Source organism: Osmerus eperlanus, chromosome 6, assembly GCF_963692335.1.
Source record: "Osmerus eperlanus chromosome 6, fOsmEpe2.1, whole genome shotgun sequence".
Taxonomy (NCBI): Eukaryota; Metazoa; Chordata; class Actinopteri; order Osmeriformes; family Osmeridae; genus Osmerus; species Osmerus eperlanus.
The window spans coordinates 11,550,453-11,572,875 of NC_085023.1; the positions used below are offsets into that span (position 1 = coordinate 11,550,453).

Genomic DNA, 22,423 nt, shown 5'->3' on the forward strand with positions numbered 1-22,423 from the left:
TGGATAGAGGCACCTCCGTACTGTTAGGTAAATCAACCTTAGCATTATCCTAAATTCTGTTGATAATATTGTTAAAAAATCTTGGGCATTTTGATCAAAACGTTTTCAATTTTTGCACAAGATTTTGTCTCCCGACCTTGAAGGACATGACCTTGGGGCGCTGTACCTTGGCTTAGGTAGTGTATTAAAGCACCTTTTACCTCTTGGTGCTGTTAGGCATGGTGGTTAGTGGAAGTTTACATCCATATTGGAGGAATATGTGCATAGAAAGAACATTGACTGTCAGCACACACATCCACACACACACACAATTCCCTTTGTGGGCATGTCTGTGGCAGGACAGATTAGATGAGACATATTTGCTTCTGCGTATCACACTCGGATGACATCTAAGACCAAAACTATAACCTATTTTTCCTACCATCCTCTCCTGGTAGAACTACTCTCTCTCTCACACACACACACAGAGGTCCATTTTATATACTTTTATATACTGTATACACACTCCTCTGTCACAAATGCTCATAATAATAATAATAAGATTTTATTTATATAGCACATTTTATACAAGAATTGCAGCTCAAAGTGCTTTACATAAAATCAATAAAAACAATATTATAAGTAATAAAAGTAATAAAACCCTTCTGAACACATCTCATACCATACATTTGTCTATGCAGAGTCTTAAGCTTCAGAGTAAAGATAGCAACTCTATATAGAAAGACTTAAGTACAGTACACACCCACCCACACACCATTATGTACATGGTATACATACTCGCACACTCGCGCACACACACTGAAAAATCAATGCTCCTATATTATCTGTTCTATTTCCCATTCAGTTTGTGCTGTTTTTGTTGAAGACTGAAGCCACTCTCATCCTAATAGTGTGAGTGCATTTGGCTTAGTTTAAATGAAATTCATGTGTGTTTGTCAGGCTTTCTGAAGAGGACAGTGGAATGTCTGATAGGATAAGTCACTGTCAACCCTGGGGGCAAAAGACTACTAATAAAGTTTGGTTTGTGGAGGAGAGTGCTGAGGGAATACAATGTTGTGTGTGAGTGTGAGAAATAGAGAGTTAAGGCAGAGGTTGAACAAATAATGGTCGATCACTGACAGTATCTGACAAAAATATGTCCCCCAAAACCACTGTTTTGCACTTGAGTGTACTCAAGCTTGCACTCACAAACACACAGACACACACTCCTGTCATTATATTAAACTGGGACATGATTTCCACTATACTGGTCTGCAGAATCAGTATTTGAGGAATCTGATTATTCAATTCAATGTTCTCAAAACTTGTAGATGTTTGGCTCACCTGAAATGTTGAGACCCAGAAATCTTTCACAGTTCCCCTTGTTAACACTTTAGACGCATTCACCTAGACTAACTACTCTTTGCTTGGCATGAGGGCAACGAAGCAAAACATATAGCAATTTATTTTTTATTGTGATAGTTAGTCCTTTGCATATTGTATTTTATATCCTGTTGTACCACTGTCCGGCTGGCAACTGCACCCACACAATTGTTTATGATGTTACACTGTCCTATGCACTATTGTAGTTGAGATTATTGTTAATCGTGCCTTGTAGCTGAGATGTGGTTACTTTGCACTCTGCCTAGTAAATACAGTTTCTTGACTGACCACTGAAATACTGTTAGGACTATGCACTCCTGGTCCTTCATTTTCTGCTGTACTTTGTAAATGCACTGTATGTCACATCATCTGCTTAATGAATAAATTGTAATGTAAAATGTAATTAGATCCATCCAAGTTGGTATAAGGGTTATACAAAGGATGGTAGGCAAAGCGATTGTCATGTATCCTGCTGCAGTGTAACAGTGCTGCTCTTACACTCTTTACAGTTTGGATTAAGAAGTATTAGTTTGACTGCTGAGGATTATTACGCTCAGGGACAGATGTCAAATACTCACTTACACATACATACATACATACATACATACATACATACATACATACATACATACATACATACATACATACATACATACATTCATTCATTCATTCATTCATTCATTCTTGAACAAACAATACTACTTTTTCCCCCAGCATACCTGCCCCCCCCCACACACACACACACACACACACATCACCCTGACTCTCTAGGCTCTCATTCATGTACCTTACATATTCCACAGACCTCCATAGAATACAAGAATGTTTCCTTAAGAGAAGAGATTACAGCTATTACTGTAAATGCAAGCGGTAACAAGATCAGATCAAGTACTTTCCACATTTATTTTATATTTCCACATTAAGTATCGTAGATTTATATCCAAAATGTTTACAAATGAATGCAGACCAAAGTCATCTATAACGTGCCCCAAGGTTTCAATGAATACACCATTGACATGGGCATTACTTCTTAGTCCAGTTTAAACAAGCTCGGTTTGGTTCCATTTGGGTGTGGTCAGTATACCCTCAGAGGGAGAGACAAACGGAAAGACAGACAGACGGAAAGACGAGGGCATGGCGTGATGAGGATAAGGCTGGTCGACATCCCTGGTCCTCAAGGAGGGCGTCAGGTGCCAGTGCTCATCTCGGCCTCCCTTCTGTTCTGAGTGAATGGAGGTCAGTACTTCTGTAAACAAGCTCATTGGGGTGATTCATGTTGCCATTGAGCTCCACTGTATAATCTCAGAGTCGTTGATGAGCAGACATGCCTGACCTGTAGGTCATTGTGTGTGTGTGTGTGTGTGTGTGCTCGTCTGTATGCTCCATTACATGTTCTATATGTGTGATGTGTATTTTCAGCACCCAGTCTGTCAGTGTCACAGCGTGACTAGGGAGGAGAAGAGGGCCATCAGAACAGATTTCTCTGACAGTAAATAACCCCATCTATGAATACCTTTCTCCTCATCCCCTCTCTTTTCTTCTTTCCATCAATCACCTTTTTGACAGCCAGGTGTCTCATCCAGATGTAAGATCACTGTAGTTGGTCTCCAAAAAATGCCTACTCTTCTCCCCCCCTTATGTCTTGTCCATTCCTCTCATCCTCTCCTCTGTGTCCTTGACCTGACTTTGGTTACAGATCCCTCTCTAATATCCTAATATAAAGAAACCCTAGACAACAACACAGCAGAACTGGAATAGACCACAATGGTATTTGTGGAAAGGGAGCCTTTAGGAAATCCCCATAGCCTAGCTTCAGCATAGCACCGAAGACTGGAGGGAGTGGGATTGAGTGACCAGACTTATTGATTGGCAGGGGAGACAATACTCTCACACACACACACACATTCACTGTCAATGGACAGAGATAAAGGAGGGGTCTGATATAATTTGACATATATCACATGAAAACAGATAGCCTATATTTGGGAGAAATATAAAGAACAGATAGTGTTTGATTGCCTGGTTTTCTACCATGTCTCTGTGTAATACATCATTTTAGATTTTTGACTCATTTTGGTGTGTGCGTGAGTGTGTAAGCTCATGTGTTTTATAGAAGAGGGTGTTCTCTCATTCACAGAGAACACACAGTCCTAGGATGGAACAGGTAATGGCTTTAGGGGGACGAATTGTGTGTGTGTTTGTGTGTGTTTGTGTGTCCATGTGCCTGAACACGTGTGAATACAAGGAGGAACGTGTAAAAAACAGCCCACACAATCCATGAGGATTAGTCAACCAGAGTGCACCATTTTAATAAAAGGAGAAATGTTGGTGCAACATGTCTTAATCTTTAATAACTCATAAGAATTTACACTTTTGTCAAGCCACACTCAGTCCCATATATCACTCCATTGTCTTATACGTTGCACCTCACTCCATCTAACCTTGCCTTCAGATTGCTAGTTACACACTCATCTACTGTGTGTGTACTGTATGTATGTGTGCATGCTTGCATGCATGTGAGGAGAGGACAGTGGTATTATGTGGTAATTGCTTTCTGTTAGGGTAATCCTTTGGGCAGAGGTTCTCTCGATGTCATAGAGAGCACACATGTTATTTCACAGCTTCAGCATTTGATCCATTTGATACGAAGCAATGCTAAATCAATTGTCTGCTTCTCTCCTTCTCTTTCAATTGTGCTCTATTTTTTCCAAATTCACTCAATGCCTCCTGTATGTTTCTAATGTTCTCAAAATGTTTCCTTAGATCCTTCCCTCTCTGCCTCATTCTCTCTCTCTCTCTCTCTCCCTCGTTTATCTCGCTATCGGATTCTGCTGCTCAGTGTCACAATCGTGTTACAGAAAATCAGTCTACACAAGCAGAAAATATGTTGCAATTAGTCCGAGAATAGGCCTCACATTGTGAGGTTCCTTCTCAGGATATTCGAAACCCTCACACCCTCAATTTCAGCCGGCTTACACATTGATTTCTCTGCTTCTGCAAAAAAGAGCAGAGAAGGGAGAGGTAGCGACATCACTAGTGCTACAGCGCTGAAGCACTGCAGCACATCAATAACCTGTCTATTAATAAACTCAGGGTCACAGGGTCAACAGGTGTGTGGGTTCAGTGGGTTCATTTGTCTGTGCAAGTGTGTGCGTGCACGAGTGTGTGCATGACAATAACCCTACCCTGTGTACACAGGATGTAGTTTAGTGCATGATGGTACGCATGGAGAATGTGGACACCACCCCTAACTTATTGTTTCCATTCTCTTATATTTAGACCCCACATCCTCCATACATTCTCCTTCTCCTCTTTCTTTCTATCCCCTCCATGAACACACAAACATCCCCACTGCAGCAGAACATCTCAACAGATGAAATAAACTCTTCTGTTTTGTGTGTGTGGGTGTTTCTTTTTTTTTTTTTTTTTTACATCAACAGTCTTCCAAAGTGCTCCTCAAAACAACATTGCCGCCAATTTGTAATTCATTACCAACACAGCCTAGTCTGATGCTCCAAAAGCCTTTTAACTGCAGCTAAACAAAAGCCACAGTCTCTGTTGATCAAAAGAGAGAGAGAGAGAGCTGGGCACCCTGAGCCGGGCAAACCAGCAGCTCACAGAATCACACATTTACAGAACAATGCTGTACTAGCTGCACTTCAAAGACTGAGGGGGTACGAATGACGGGGAGAAGCAACAGATCAGGAATGGCGAGGTGTGGGGTAAGGGGAAAAGGATGAGGCAGACAGATAGACAAAGAAGATAAAGTGACAGGAGGAGGGAAAAGACATATGGTACACTACAGGTGGAAGAACAGGTGAAAGAGAAGCCTCCAAGTAGACAAGAGAAATAATGTGTGTGCCCAAGAGTTTGAGAGAGGATTATAGTTGAGGAAAAGACTGAGAGGGAGAACATGTGGGACAGTTGACACCGAAGCCGAGTTTGTTTGGAAAGAAAGTAACAACATCCAGAGCATCCATTTCAATTAATCTTTCTCTCTCCCTCTCTGCAAAGGGTATATGTATGGTGTGATATATACAACCCGAATTCCGGAAAAGTTGGGACGTTTTTTAAATTGGAATAAAATGAAAACTAAAAGACTTTCAAATGAGCAATATTTTATTCACAATATAACCTAGATAACATAACAAAAGTTTAAACTGGCACAGGGGCAACAAATGGCTGAAAAAGCAAGACATTTGGAAAAGATACAGCTGTGAGAACATCTAGCAACGAATCAAGTTGATTGATATCAGGTCTGTAACATGATTAGCTATAAAAGGGATGTCTTAGACAGGCAGAGTCTCTCAGAAGAGGCTCTCCAATCTGTGAAAGAGTGCGTAAAAAGATATAGGAATACTTTTAAAACAATGTTCGTCAACGTCAAATTGCGAAGGCTTTGCAAATCTCATCATCTACAGTGCATAACATCATCAAAAGATTCAGAGAAACTGGAGAAATCACTGTGCGTAAGGGACAAGGCCGAAGACCTTTATTGGATGCCCGTGGTCTTCGGGCCCTCAGACGACACTGCGTCACTCATCGGCATGGTTGTGTCAATGACATAAATGGGCCCAGGAATACTTCCAGAAACCACTGTCGGTAAACACAATCCGCCGTGCCATCTGCAGATGCCAACTAAAGCTCTACCATGCAAAAAGGAAGCCATATGTGAACATGGTCCAGAAGCGCTGTCGTGTCCTGTGGGCCAAGGCTCATTTAAAATGGACTATTTCAAAGTGGAACAGTGTTCTATGGTCCGACGAGTCCAAATTTGACATTCTTGTCGGAAATCACGGACGTCGTGTACTCCGGGCAAAAGAGGGAGACCTTCCATCGTGTTATCAGCGTTCAGTTCAAAAGCCAGCATCTCTGATGGTATATGGGGGTGCATAAGTGCATACGGTATGGGCATCTTGCATGTTTTGGAAGGCACTATGAATGCCGAAAGCAGTGGCAGATCTAAGGGGTGGCAAGGGGTGGCAGCTGCCACCCAAATAAAAAATACTTCCACCCCAATCGTTTTTTTTTTGTTTATCAATTTAGCAGTCGCTTTTATCCAAAGCAAGAGCTTTACAAAAGTGCATAGGTCATTGATCATAACAACGACATAGCCCCAAACATTGCGGGTAGCCAAAACATGAAGCATGCATTGTGAAAAACCAAGTAAGTCCCAAAGGGAAGAACCATAAGAGCATATAGTTAAACAAGTTACAATTACACAACATGAACCTCAATCTTCCCATGGAAAAATATTATTTGTACATTACAGAACATTTCAATAAATAATATTAATGTTACTGTTTAATTTAAACTACAATGTTATAGCCTAATCATTTACCATAGGGAGTACTGTACCCCCCTACTTTGGGTTTTGATTTGCCTCCAGGAGGCCACCCAACAACTTCCTTCTGCCACCCCATTGCCACCCCGAATGAAAATCTCTAGATCCGCCCCTGGCTGAAAGGTATATAAAGGTTTTAGAGCAACATATGCTCCCCTCCAGACGACGTCTATTTCAGAGAAGGCCTTGTATATTTCAGCAGGACAATGTAAAACCACATACTGCAGCTATGACAACAGAATGGCTTTGTCGTAGAAGAGTCCGGGTGCTGAATTGGCCTGCCTGCAGTCCAGATCTTTCACCTATAGAGAACATTTGGCGCATCATTAAACAAAAAATACGTCAAAGACGACCACGAACACTTCAGCAGCTGGAAACCTATATAAGGCAAGAATGGGACCAAATTCCAACACCAAAAGTCCAGACACTCATAACCTCGATGCCCTGACGTCTTCAAACTGTTTCGAAAAGAAGAGATGTTACACCATGGTAAACATGCCCCCGTCCCAACTATTTTGAGACCTAGCAGGTAAAATGAGCTCATTTTGTGCATAAAATTGTACAATTTCTCCGTTTGAACATTTATGTTATCTATTTTCTATTGTGAATAAAATATTGGCTCATGTGATTTGAAAGTCTCTTAGTTTTCATTTCATTCAAATTTAAAAAACGTCCCAATTTTTCCGGAATTCGGGTCGTATAAAGACAGTTTATACACTGTTTATAATAATAACAGCATGTTACCAATACCCATATTTGATTAATGTTTGAAGGGAGACAAGAAGATTGCATTTTAGATAAATTAAAGAAGGCACCATTAGGATTAGACTGGGAAACTAGTGTCATTGGTTGACATGAAACATCTCTCCCACCCACGACAAGCTTTTCAAAAGAACTGTATTTGAATATACCTCTTAATCCATCTGATTCCAGTTCATTGTCCTGAATCACTGCTGTTCTCTAGACAGGGATTATGCTCAATCCGTCAGGCAGGAAATGTGTGTGCGTGCGTGTGTGTGTGTGCGTAAGAAAGACTGTAAAGAGAGACAGTGGGAACAGCACGGCCATAGTTCGTCGCAGATCGATCGTTTCGCAGATTTACCAAGCAGGACACGATTTTATTTTATCATTCTAACATAATGTTTCTGATATGTGACAGTCTACTATTGGTTAATTGTCAAATGTATTTTAATTAACTTGCTTTGTTATGTAAAACCAATAACTAATCTGCATCTGAAAGTGCAGCCTACTAGCGAAACAGAGACATACTGCCAGGAAAAGCAGAAAAAGGGGGGGGGGGGGGGGTGAGAAAAAAATTGGGAAAAAAAACAAAATGTTTTTTAATAAAGTAATACATTTCCCCAAAGTGTCATCCAGGGCCATGACGAGTGCATATCTCGATTAATAACTGATGTCATCTTTCTCTTCCTCTCACTGCCACACGCACGCAGGCACACGCACGCACGCACACTCCTCCCTCTCCCGCTCGCGCTCTTCTCTTTTCGACATCCTCAGCCCCGCTTCAAATCGTGTCCTGCGAGACATGGCACCAAACTGACGCATCCATGGAGCGCTCCGTTCTCTCGCAACATCCTCAACGCAAACTAACTTCTCCGTCTGAAGTAGTCTTAATATAGAATACAACAATCAGCCTCAATATAGCGTGCTGTCAACGTCTCCAACGAGTCGACAATCAATTTCTGTCGTTGTGTAACTTTGCAACATCTCTTTCTTCTCTTCCCGTTCCCTTCGCTGTCATAGTCTGGGTTTCCTGGAACACTTTTACCGTGAAAACGTTTCCATGGATGGGATAGCTGTTGGCGGGATGCTCGATCCCGTCCGGGTACGAGGTCGCCCGCCACAAGTGATGCTGAACCAGCGAAAGATCAAAGCAAGGCGGAAAAAACGAAAGGAGTTGTTCGGTATACAGATGTGTTTCATTGGGGTACTGCTAGCGCTTGTTACGGGGCTGTCATGTTTGACAGATAAATCAGGTGAGTAATATTTGTCGTAACGCTCGTAACACGCTTTACCTAGAAGGGGAATGTTGTATCCGTCTTAATGATGCAATGACGCTTGAATAACGCACCTGTAGTTGAGTGGCATAAACAAGAATTAGTTGAATTTCTTTTTTTATAGGATTGCAACAAGTTCAAATGTTTCTTTTTCGACTTTTCAGTCTTCAGTGTGACCACCCAAAATAGCACCCGTATAAACCATGGTTCTGGCTACAAAAGTAATTGACAAAAACATTTGTTTCCATGGCTCGGGAGCGAGTGGAACATCTGCACTCAATATAATTCTGAAGTTGGTAGTGTCAGTCGCCGCACAGTTGCTTGAATATTAGAATGCAGGCGTTTAAACCTCTTAAATATGCCTATTATACACGCAAACAGCCTATTGAAAAAGAAAGCTACTAAACTTTATGACTCGTGTCTGCTAAGAATTGTATTCTGACTAGTGCAGAATGAGAATGGAGGGGGTGCTGTCTTCACTGTAACTATTGCAACGAATCAGTACTGGATATAGACAAATCCCACAAGCACAAGTCGTGTGACTGACTCAAACAATTTAATAATAAACATTTATGTATAGGAACTATGCATATTGAATACTATTCCTTTCAAGCTTGTATCTGAATAGTTTAAATTAGTTTATTTTCAGGAATCGGTGAGCTCAAGGTAGCATTAAGGAGGCTGGTAGCAGTACAGTTGCAGTGCAGGCAGGCAGATACTTTATTCCAGAGGAACAATTCGCGAATTATGAGGAGTCCTTCATTGATAACACCTCTAACTATTCATCTCTGGGATGTACTGAAATTGTGTGTCTGAGTCTCAATATGAGCACACACCCATTTGTCCTGGTGGATTTTATCAACCTCTTCCCTACCTTTGTCTGTTCTTTATTCCATCTTGTCATATTTGTCTGACCCCCCCCCCCACACCACCACCACCACCACCCCCTTTTAAAAACAAAGAAATATAATAATTACACTCAAGGACTGACAATGGAGAGATTATAAGTGTTTGAGCACACACATTCCCAGAATCCTCTTGTACCATGCATTAGACCAGGCCACTTTGGCATACCATTATCCTTCTAGGAAACATCAGCGGAAAACTTTAAAGACAACCCCTCCGAGACGAATGGACATCGTCGATGTATGGAATGTCATATGGGCACTAATGGGCACTAGCTATGGTCGTGTAGATTATCCCATTGCATAACGTGGTTGTGGTTTCTCTGTTGGTACGCCAATATGGGATTTTTTTGCACAAGAGCAAAAGTGGACAGCGGAGCACTTTGCACTCGGAGGCTCCAGGGCTTTAAGAACAGGGTCACACTAAAAAGCTGGAATAACAGAGAAAGCCACCCCCCCCCCCCCCGGGTTGAATAGAAAGGTAAAGGGTAAAGTGAAAGAAAGATGAAGCAGAGCGGCGAGAGAGGGAGTGGAAAAGAAGGGATGAGATAAAGTGAGAAAGAAGGGGATGGAGAGCACAGATTGCCTGTCACGGCAAGGTGTCTCTGAGGTGACTATCTCCCTCTCTGTCCCCATTCATCGCTTGTTATTTCGACGTCTCAATCTGAAACTTTCCGTCTCTCTGTCACTCCATCACTTACTGCGTCGTTCTCCGACCGCGTGCGCGCGACCGCATGCATGCGCACGGTGCTCTCTGAGGCTGTGTCTAATTCAGCTGCATCTGGGTCAGGCTGTTTGAACAGAGAGCTTCCTTCCAGTCTGAGACTGCTTGAGTGCAGACGCAAACATAGTCTCTCTCTCTCTCTCATTCTCCCCCCCCTCTCCTTCCCTCGCTCAGTCACTGAAACTCTCGCTTCCTCTTGCTCTCTTCCTGTGCCTCTGTACGTCTTCTCTCTCCCTCCACTGTTTGCGTTGTTATATTGTTTTATTACGTTATGTCTCTCTAGGTTTGTTCTTACAGCTCTCTCTCTCTGTTTCTCTCCTAGCTGTCTCTCTCTTTCACTTCCCCATGTGTCTCTTTCTTGCTGTCTGTCTTCATCTCTCTCCCCCCCATCTCTGTCTTTTCTCGCTATCTCTCTCTTGCTGTCTCTCTCTCTCTCTCTCGCTGTCTCTCCATCTTTTCTCTTGTTTTTCCATTCCCATCAGTTGTAACTAATCCTGAAGATTTCCTCATCTGTTGTTCTCTAACAGCCTTGTCTGTTGTTTGTTGATTCATTTATTTGTTGTTTATCCGCTTGCGTGGAACAGAGTCTTTTCATCCCCTGACCAGGTGCGCCCGGCTAGCCCCATCACCCAAACAACCACCCACAATGCACTTCTTCTCATCAGTCAAATGGAAGCTGTGATGTCAGGCAATGTTCTAGACAGGTAAATCATGGATAGCTAGGATTATTTACCTTGTTGTGCCTGATAAACAAGGACAGCTGTTTAATTAAATATAGGAGTGGGCCACAAAGTAAGATGTATTTGATTTTAGAGAACCATATTGAGATTGTGGTGCATATTCATCCTGGCAGTATGCTTTTTCGCTTTCTCTATCCCCCTCTCTCTTTTTTTCTCTCTTGCGCCCTCTTCCTCTGTTTTAGTTCCCTTTCCTTGCGGTGTTCCTTATGTACTGTTTCCGCCTTTCATCAGGGATGCCTGCAGAGTGACACCCAGAGAGGAGGTGGAATAATATGACAGACTAGTACACGTGTGTGTGTATGCGTGTATGCGTGTGTGAGTATGTGTGTGAAGTGTGTGTACGAGAGATGGATCCACCTGTTCCCCAGTGAAAACAGCAGGCTCTTTGCTGCTCCTGTATGTTGACTACCTCATTCATCATACATGCCAACCTGTCTCAAGTTGCCCTCCCTCCCTCTTCCTATCTTTATCTTTATTCGTTTCTCTCTCTCTCTCTCTCTCTCTCTCTCTCTCTCTGTCTATCTGTCTGTTCTCTCTCTCTCTCTCTCTCTCTCTCTCTCTCTCTCTCTCTCTCTCTCTCTCTCTCTCTCTCTCTCTCTCTCTCTCTCTCTCTCTCTCTCTCTCTCTCTCTCTCTGAAGCACATTATCTGAGCTAGTTTGGGTGGTGGAAGGGGAAAAGAGTGTATTACTGTATGAGACTATTTTACCTGTGTTTCTGTACCATAGCACCATATATATAGTCAGCTGAAAAAACAGCTGACGTTCTTAGATGCTTGAGGCTCAATCTTTGGATGTGTGGGTTCATTCTTTTGTCCTAGAATAATGGGTATTCTCACAGCTGGGGTCCCAGATCCCCCCACAAAAACAAACACACACACATACACTTACAGTACACACGCACGTACACACACATACAGTACACATCCACGCCAATAAACACACCTACACGCCTATACATTCAGACACACATCCCACAGTCCAGAGATATGATCATTGACTATTCTCTTTGAAACATGAAAGGAACAGGTTGTATTTGATTTGCACTATTTTGACCATATAAAATAAACTGATAGAACCAATCACAGTAAAGAACAGTACCATAATTTTTTTTGTTTGAATGCCATGTCTGGTTTTATAATGATAATGCAATAAAAACAAAGGTTCTCAATCTAAAGGAACACTGTGCAGTGCAGTAAAGATAACGTAAGTAGTGTAGTAAAGCGAAAATAATAATGATTCATTTAGTAAATTAATTAAATGAGTTACAAGCCAAACATAAAAGTTTACATTGTACGTTCTCTACCATTATAGGAGATCAGAGAGAGGCAGAGAGAGCGCGAGGACAGACCTCAAGGCCCTGTTACCGAGGGAGAGAGAGACACTCTGCTTCTGCACTTCCAGAAAGACGTATAAGAAAGAACAATTGTGCTTTTTTACTTGACAAATCAACTCTATGACCAGATCCCAATTTGATATCACATTACATATCAGTATGCACAACAACCGATGCAAAAAGCGGTCTCAGCATGACGCATAAAAATATTGTAAATTCACTGTAGAGAACGTCAGGCTAAACCACCTCCAGCAAATCCAGTCTTTAGAATAAGAAGAGAGTCGATGACAGGTTATCTCCCCGCTTACACGGTTTGTGTTCTAGATTTTACAAGCTCAGATTCTATTAAAGTTTGACTTAAATATGTGCATATGTACTTTTCCAGAGCATTTTTTATGATACTTTTCCATGTACACAACCCATGCAGTAAATATTACAGGGGGGTGTTGTAAACATTATTGACACCTAGGTTTACTGGTGGCCAGCTTGTCCAGTCGGTTGGTTGCCTGGGCTTTGAAGGAATCTAGATTTGGAAATGGTTTATGACCTTATGGTTCATTGAGTGGTCATTTTTGGACACCATGGTTACACCACTTGCCTCAGAGCATCTGGGAAGGATGTTTTCATGTTTTTTGTCTTTAATTCTTATAGTATTTCTGATATCACTTTTTTTTTTTACATAAATCTTCTCACACACATACATATACACACATGCACACACACCATCTGCTTGACAGAAATCACCATCAATCTTTTTTATGAGGCTGCAACAACAGGCCTGTTGATTATAGAAGTCCCAGACTATTACTAATTCAACCCTGCATATGAATAATGAATACAGAGGGATGTGAATATAAGGAATATGCTGATTGCAGAGAGAGTTCATGGGAAAATGAAGGTACATTATGTTGGTTTACACTCAGAAAGATGGTAGAGATTCTGGGTTGGCTGCTGGTGCTCTGTGTTTGATTGTATGTTGGCATACAGGAAAATCTTATAATAGTAAATGTTTTTATGCATCTGACAGGTTCTGTGTTTGAGGTGTGAGCATGTGTGCTCATTGCTCTATTCCCAATCCTCTCATTATTAACCACCAGTTGACCAGTTGGTGTCTTCAACTCTCATAGGGAGATAAAATAAGGATGTCTGTCTGTCTGTCTGTGGGCCTGTGGGAAGACTTGCTCCAGTATGATGGATATGGGGGCATTGGGTCTATCTGGGAGTCTGTGATGCCATATTACATCCTACTGTGATTAAACACTCTGAGCTATTCTTCTCCCGATCCCCAAATACACCCTGACCAATTAATCACCATCACGATGCCCGTTTTAGAACACCGGCATGTATTCTGGGACCTTCCAAGAACCTGGGGGGGGGGGGGGGGTCCGTGGAGAGTGAGAGGGGAAGTCTCTCTCCATGTTCTCCTTAGTTTTAATCACTCTTATCACTCTTCTGTCCATATCCTTTTTTTCTTCTCCTCCTGTTTCTTATAATTCAATTCGAATTTGGCATTTGACTCTCCTCCCCTCTTGTCTTATCTTTCCACTCCTCAGCTTCAGCACACAGTCAGAGGCCAATACAACCAACCCCACGACAACTGCTTTGGGGTTTGCTTCTTCCAACATGTATAGCTTTGACCCCTCATATGGAAATTGCACCATAAAAGTCCTCATTACATGTAGAGGACGAGAAGGAAACGTTACTAGAGCTCTTTCCTATAGACCAGTGAGATCCCAGGGCTTCCTGAGCCCTGGGATCTCTTCTGTATCTACCTTGATGGTCTTTTGTTGGAGTGCGGAAGTCTACGAAGTGGACCATTCTCACACGCACAAGGTCCCAGAGTTCAAGTGGGTCTATGGCAGATGGTCTGAGTAGCGCTGACATTTCATGAGAAGAACAGGAAGGGACACTAAGTGTGTCAACATGTATGTTACTATGTGACACAGTAATGTCACAGCCCCCTGATGGCACAGGGTGAGATGGTCAAGGTTGGTTCACACTCCCCTAACACACACGCACAAAACACACACCTCTCATCCCTTTCTCTACCCCTTCCTCTCTCTATATCTATTTGGCAAAGTGATAGAAGGCAGACAATGGAAGACTCTGGAGTCGTCAGCAGTCATTAGCCCCAGAGTCTTTGTTCGCTTGAACAATGAAAACACTATCACTGAGCTATTCACCTGCACTTGGAAGACCAATGGAACCATTTAGCCTTTTAATTACTCGGCGCCGATTCATCATGCTCTCAGTGTCATGGGGTGAAATTAAATGTGTTTCTGCGTGAGCTTGTGTGTCTGCACGTGTGGTGTGAGACATGTGTGTGTGTGTGTGTGATTTGCTCATTTCACAGCAGAGCTTTCTCAATGAAAAGACCAATTAGCTAACGATATTCATCTTCTCAATAGGGGGTGATGAGAGAGAGGCCTCTCCTGATCTCCAGGCTGGTGCAAATCATGGGATGTAAGATACACATGGCTGATGGTCACGCATGCTTTACTCAAAGTACAAAAATGTATGCCTTCCATCAACATACCATGCATATTGAAGTATATCTTGAGAATTGCTCCTTGTTTTCTGAAGTCATTTTTCTACTTTGGCTGCTTTTAGTGTAAAGGAAAGGGATGAAAGAGTTTCTGAAATTCCCTTTTGGATAAACAAGTTTTTATCGTCTGGCAGTTGACAATGCTCTGTATGTAGATCTGGCAGGGAGTGTGTGAGGACATGTTTTGGACAGAGCTTGCAGAATAAGGGAAAACTATGTAAGTCGTTGTGTTTCACAGTCGTGTGTCACATTGAGAATTTTCGCATTTTAGCCATAGATTGTGTTTTTTGTGGCATGGTTTGCGTTTAAGTAAGAATAAACATGGGGATGGGTTGGGTGACCTTATTGGAGAGGGAATGAGATATCCCTCAGGACATAGGGAGAGGTGTGAAATACTTCCTGGAGGTTATGAGCTGGAAGTGTCATCTTATGGCCATCAGTCATTGTGACTGAACTTGCATTGGAGTTGGCTGTGAAACGTTATTTAAATGCATGTGATGCACACATGCACACGCATGTAAGTACAAAATAGCAACACAATCACACACACTCTCTCACATTCTCACACGGTCACCAAAGAATCAATGCAACAGTCTTAAAAGAATGCAGTCATACAACCGCAATTGTCCACTGGCCTACGGACCGTGACTGAATTAATCTAACGTCATCTTGAGTTCTTACTTACAGTAATACATGTAATTCGATTAGTTCTTCAACCAGGGAACTATGATGAAACAGGTTTAGGATCATCTGTTGACTCCATAAAAGGCCTGTTCGTCTTGACTGCTATACAGATTGTCAACTGTGGTTTGGAGCCAAAGCTCTCCAGCCAATAATTCAAGTCAAGAGAGAATTACTATTGGAAGTTAACTTCTATGTGTTGAGAGAGTGGTGGAAGTGGATGTGATGGAGAGAATGTGCGCATGAGCAATAACGAGAGATGGAGAGATAAAGCAACTGTGCATGACACCCACAGCAGATGCTGAGTCCATCTCCATCTGCCTCAAAGACTGTTAGCATGGCCCAGAAGGAGCTCCACAGGAGAGATGGAGATTTCACAGACCCTGCAGCCCACCAAACCCCTCCCCCGCTGGGACAACCAGCTCCTCAAAGCCACCCTGTCCACGGCATTCAAACGAGGATGAGGGAGAGATGGAGAGATGGGCGAGGGAAATCTGACAACCTGACAGCGCACTCTCACACGCTCACAGCATGTGAGGTGGATGACACTGGACATTTACATTTAGTCATTTAGTCATTTTATTATTATTTTTGTCCATTGTCATGGACAATAACGAGGTTATTAACAAGCCCATTAACAAGCTGTCATACTCGTTAACCACCAATTACCAACGCCCTCCAATGGGCCTAGTTTTTATCAGCTATTGATCTTTTTTTTATGTGTTCAGGCACATTTCTGACCACCCTTAATGAAGTCCTTGGAGGCGGAGGTGGTCCTCAGGACCCCCTGGGCTATTTAACATAAGGTAGTCCCTTGAGTCACTCATCCCACTTATGAACAAATGTATTTATTGAGGGGGGAAATGAGCAGTCTCCTGATGATGAAAAGATGTGTAGTTTGTGGAAAACCGTGTGTGTGACTGTTTGGGTTAGAGATCTCTACCAGACTACATTACTATTACCTTTAAAGAGCTAAAAAGTATATTCAGGACCACAAATATAATCAAAGATTTCTTGTAGATGGATGTGACAATTACATTTAACTTACTCTGTCTGAGAACTGGGGGAGTCAAGATGTAAAAGTAGACGATTGTTGGGTGACTTTTTGGAACACATCTCAATTTGATATACACAGTATACACAGGTTGAAGCTTAGCCTGAAGCCAGTGTGCGGTGCACAGAAGGATCTGGTGTCATGGTAACAACGGTTGTCAGGAGGTAGACACTATCATCTCAGATATATAACATATTCCACAATCTACAGTCCTGTTTGTGTAACGCATACACACAAGATACATGTTGCATCACTGTATTCTGTACTACCTGTCCCTGGCCTGATTCTTCCCTCTCAAGGGACAGGGCTCTTGTTTACCTACAGTGGTCCATATGCGCACACACATACACACACAAAACCCACATACACACACACTTGCTATTTCTAATGAAGATGAACTACCTGATTAGGTGTGACAGGAGGGAGGACTTGGCGCTCTCCCCCCTCCCCCCTCCCCCCCCCTCCCCCTTTTCCCCTTCATAACGACATTATGGGGTCATTTGGACCCATAGATCTAAATTTACTATAGAATACGGTAAAGATTGTGTGTGTGTGTTCACTTTCTGTAGCCCTGAACAGTTTGTCATGTGGATTGTCTAAACCTCCCCCTGTGTATTGAAGATCATTACACACACACACGACTGGCCTAGATTTCTGCAGAGGAGAAGGCTGATGGGGGAACTCCTGTAGTTTCAGTACATCCTTGCAAGATAACCTGAAAACATTTGACCACCACACACAGTATATTCATTTGCTCATCCTGTACACACACACACATACACACGCATACACTGATCATTTAACAAGCATGTTGGCCCATGAACACACAAAGAGGCACACACAAATACATTTCCTCTCCAAACTAGGCATGCAACAAACATACACAACCACACAACCACACAGACACACAACCACACAGACACACAGACTACACCAAGGTTAGATCTTTCCACAGTAGCCTTTCAGACTGTTACATGAAGACTCATATTCTTCCTGATGGCCTTCTTCATTAAAAACACAACAAAACCTTCAGTTACGTAACCTGGGTGACTCACGGTTGTCTTGGTAATAGCACTACAGTTCTCCACCTGAGGACTCTGCTGAAGGACTGGGCTTCTAAAGCATGAAGTCTGTAGTGTCTAAGCATGGTGTCTATGTGCACACCTCCCCAGGTCAGTTTTGCATCTATATCCCCCATGGAAAAGCCAATGCCTGGTTCCGTATTCTGATCTGGATCTGCAGCATGTGGGCTTTCCTGGTGTGTCTCATATCCATCTGTGTTTACTTACTCATGCCAGACACCGAACAACCATAACATCTACACAGCCTCTACCAATGTGAGAAATGTGTTGTTCACTGTGCAATATTTATGTGAAAGCAATGTTGGTTGCTCTCTGTGTGCATGTGTTTCAGTGTGTGGTAGACATGTCGTCTTTTTACTCCGTGTTCACATCATCCCCTCTCTCTCTCGTCTCGACTGTTACTGTACGGTCCTGTGTACGTCATGTCTCCATAGTAACTCAAGCTTGTGGATGAATTCCGGCTCATTGAACAGCGCTTACTACTAAACATAGAACCACAAGAGATCAGAATCAGAATCAGAATCAGGTTTATTCGCCATGTATGTTATACAAACACAGAATTTACTGTGGCAGGGAGGTGCAAAACACTAAACATATACAGATCTTAAATTAAGTAAAAGTACAAAAGTTTAACTATTTCTAAGAACTAAACAATCTAAGAATACAAACATCTCATGATGTGTGTGTGTTTGGATTTGTGTGTAATTGATGGGTCAGACTGTCGGTCTGTTTGGTTTTGGATATGGGATTTTGGATTTGAGCCGCATGTGTGTGTTTGTGTCTGGTTTTATGTGTTTGGTTCTGTATTTGAATGCTTGTGTGTGTAATTCTGTTTGTGTGTGTGTGTGTGTGTGTGTGTGTGTGTAATGCCTCCTTGTGTGTGTGTGTGTGTGTGTGTGTTGCGTCTGTGTGTGTCTGCATGGATGACAGGTAAAAAACATGTACTCATAAGGTGACTTAGAGCTGTCAACACCCACTACCCACAATGAGTGTGTAAAGGTGTGTGTGTGTTGACGCAGTGACTCTCTAGTCTGTAACGGTGGCCGGTCAAGGAGAACCCCTCTCAACCGACACTAGCCTGTGTCTGCCCAGCCACACACTTCTTCCAACTGAGACGACTTCTCCTGAGCATTCGTGGAGAGGGAGAGGAGAATGAAAGACAAAGACTGAGAGAGAGAAAAAGGTCACAGTGGGGCGTCTTGAGTGTCTGCTCTAAGCTATTGCTGTCAGTAGTCCTGCACACACAAACACAGCTGAACATAAGCATCAGCTTAGGGGAAGATCAGGACCAGGACGACAGGATGTGTCACAACAATGTAAGCTTTACATACGTATATGGGCATACTGACATGCTTTAAGAAGGACCACCACAGGAGTCTTGCTGTGTATTAGCTGTGCTGAGTCAGCAATTAACTGTAACATTATTACATCAAGTATTTGTTATAAGTACAACATCTACATAGTACTTTAAAACATACTTTGGCCAGCATGGTTTGCATCAAAGTGCTCTCTCCATTCAAACAGTTGAACAAAGAGATTGCTTTTACTTCCCATTTTCATAAATACAGTTGTGGCTATTTATAGTTTGGCGGCTCGCAGCCGTAAGTCAGGGCCTGTTGCATCGTGGGAGCTGAGATGAGTTCCAGGCGGGTGTTTGAGGATACCGTGACCCAGATGACTGAGCTGCCGGAATGATCACCCAGGGCTTACAAAGCATGCTGGGAATTGTGTTGCCGTAGGAACACGCTCCCTGTGATGTCACAACAGCTATGTTTCAGCCGGAGAATATGTTTCTCCTTTTTATGTAAGAGCTCGTCTTTGGAAGGCTTTTGGAAAGAGTGTACACTAGCTTTTATGACAAAGTAGTCAACGTGCTGATGAAGCTTCCTGGTGGTTAGAACCGGACTCTCATGGTGAAGGAAAAACAGGAAGGACGCACCATACATTTGCCACTCTGGTCCTACTGTATATGACGAGGCCTGTGTGACATTTATATTCAGACTGATACATTCCATATACCTCTGTGCACCCGCTGACTCTGAGCCTAACAGTTAACGCGTGCTTACAAACATGCTGAACCTCAACGGATGATTCGGGGGTATTTTTGGACATGCAGTGTTGCTCATTGTACAATTCTCTGGGAAATTATGTCACATGTGTTTGGGACTAGAAAATAAGAACCGTCACTGGTTTGAATTTTCCCATGTGAAAACTGGGATGGAAATATTGACTAGTAGCATACTGTATATGATGTCATAAATCTTTTTAGACTTTAGTGTCTGCTGTTATACTCCATGCCACGGACTGAACCTTGAACAAGTGTGTTTTCCACCCCCTGTCAAGGTTACGACATGTCCAGCCACGCCACTGAGGAGGAAGAGAGGTGGGGCAGTCGTCGACTACTGCAGGTCTCCTACGACAACGAGACGGAGCCCCCTTCCAAAAACTGCACTGAACCAGGTAAGACTGGCACAAACCTGTTTCACTGTTCTTCACCCAGTGTGCACTTAAGTCTCCCCCTAAGCTTCAGCAGTCCATGCTTTGACATTGATTTAGGGAAGTTCAGAAGAGGAAAGTTGGAAGCTATGCAGGAGTAAACTTTCTATGTTTACATTACATTTCTCAGGTTGCCAGATGAACTGACAGGATGCCATGTGGAGTCTTTCTTCAAATCTGTAACATTAGGACTACAGCAATATTAAAACATCCTTTCAGAAGCAGGGTCCTGAAACGCTTCTCCTATGCCAGGGAAAGGTGTCAGTCAAACCTGACAATAAGTTAAATAAATTCGATTGGATCACTTGTGTAATTCAACAGTATCCCATTGAGCTTCAGTCTCGAAGTTAGCGAGTTAGCATGTGAGGCTTTCCATTGAAAATGTAACATGGTGAAGACGTGGAAATGTTAGTTTTTTGTTGTCTGTGACTGACATGCCAAAAGGCTACGCGACAAGTTCTGAAACAGCTGTATGAATGGATCAATTGATCATTTTGAATAAAAATGCAAGGCCAACCAATAACTGCCGTCTAGCTCATGTAGTAGTGCATCAGTGTTCATCCTGCTGTAGCTGCAGTGTGTGCTTGTTCGTTGAAGAGTTCAGCTGGCTACAAAACATTAAGCTTTCAAATCAAATCAGCTTTCAAGAAGCCGTGAATGGTTGAAAATGAATGAAATGAGTAAACCATCTAAGAAAAGAGTGAATGGAAGCCTATGGGCCAAATGGAGGGATTCCGGAAGAGCGACAGAGAGAGAGAGAGAGAGAGAGAGAGAGAGAGAGAGAGAGAGAGGAGAGGAGAGAGAGAGAGAGAGAGAGACAGAGACAGAGAGAGAGAGAGAGAGAGAGAGAGAGAGAGAGAGAGAGAGAGAGAGAGAGAGAGAGAGAGAGAGAGAGAGAGAGAGAGAGAGAGAGAGAGAGAGAGAGAGAGAGAGAGAGTACTGGTGTGGAGATGAGAGTCAGAAAACGTGAGGACTTCAGAGAAGTAAAGATGAGATAAAGAATAAACAGATAAAGAAAAGCCAGAGGGAGTTCAGTCTGTATTCTGCTTTGGCTGGCTGCAAAAGTTTCTGGACCAGAGAGGGCATAGGACTGTGTGTATGTGTGTTTGTGTGTATGTTTGTGTTTGTGAAGATGCTCCGAGCTGTAAGCAAGGGCACTCGTCCGTAGATGTCGGATTTTTTCGGTGGGCGTGTGTGTTTTCTCTCTGCCTGGTACTGCTGGAGTGTTTTCCATGTGGGGTCCCGTTGCTTTACAAGGCTGCCACTCTGCCAAGCATTCTCTTGATCTCATTGTAAATTCTCCACTCCCCTAAAATCACCCCTGTGTGGACACACATACACACGCACACACACACTCACTGACACACACACATATGCATACGCATACACACACTCTCGTGAACACACACCAACACACAGACGGGCCCAACACACACATTCTACCCCTCTGTTTATATCCCTCTCCCTCTCTCTCTCTCTCTCTCTCTATTTGGTAGTTATCATTTAGCTTGCATGAGGGAGTTATATTTAGACAGAAATACCTAATAGCCTGTTTCCGTTTAATCACGCGTTGCCTCCTGAAACACAGTAATTATTTTAATAGGCATCATCCCTGCCTTTCTGCACCAAAGAGCCTCGTCTGACGACATGCTTTCTTGCAATTTCATTCATTTTCTCTTCCCTCCCACTGTCCATCTCTCCATCTCTTCCAGTTCTATATGAAGGATCAGGAGACACACGCAGTTCCTTGTAAGTGGTCATTACTAATGGTCCGCCAATGTCAAAGACCTCACCATCTATCAAGCCATACTCATGTGAGGACATTAACTCTGATCTCATAAAGGAGGGCTTGGTTCAGAAACAACACCCATACAATGGGTGGAACAGTGGCGGTAGTCACATGGAAAAAACGATGACAAACTGCCACTGGCCAGTCCATTCAACTTTTCACATGGAGAAAGCTCAAATTCAACAAGCTCCGTAACTGGCTGTCTTAAGACCCTCACATGTCTGAATCCCTTGATTCAGTTAGTTCTATTGTTGAGGATTACGGTCATCTATTTTATGTTGGAGATGTGGAGTCTAGCCCAGTGAGACTTTCTTCATGTCAGTCCCCACACACACACAGAACACATGCATGCA

The 22,423-nt window shown here is 42.8% G+C and overlaps 1 protein-coding gene across 1 annotated transcript in view; it reads left to right on the forward strand.

Annotated features, from left to right (window-relative positions):
* Nucleotides 1-8,224: 8,224 nt before the first annotated feature.
* Nucleotides 8,225-22,423, forward strand: part of slc24a3 (solute carrier family 24 member 3) — a 37,392-nt gene continuing 23,193 nt past the window's right edge. The window contains exons 1-2 of the mRNA XM_062463492.1: nucleotides 8,225-8,700; nucleotides 20,129-20,245. Of these exons, the coding sequence (XP_062319476.1) occupies nucleotides 8,508-8,700; nucleotides 20,129-20,245 (310 nt within the window). The 5' untranslated portion in view covers nucleotides 8,225-8,507. The remainder of the gene's footprint in view (nucleotides 8,701-20,128; nucleotides 20,246-22,423) is intronic.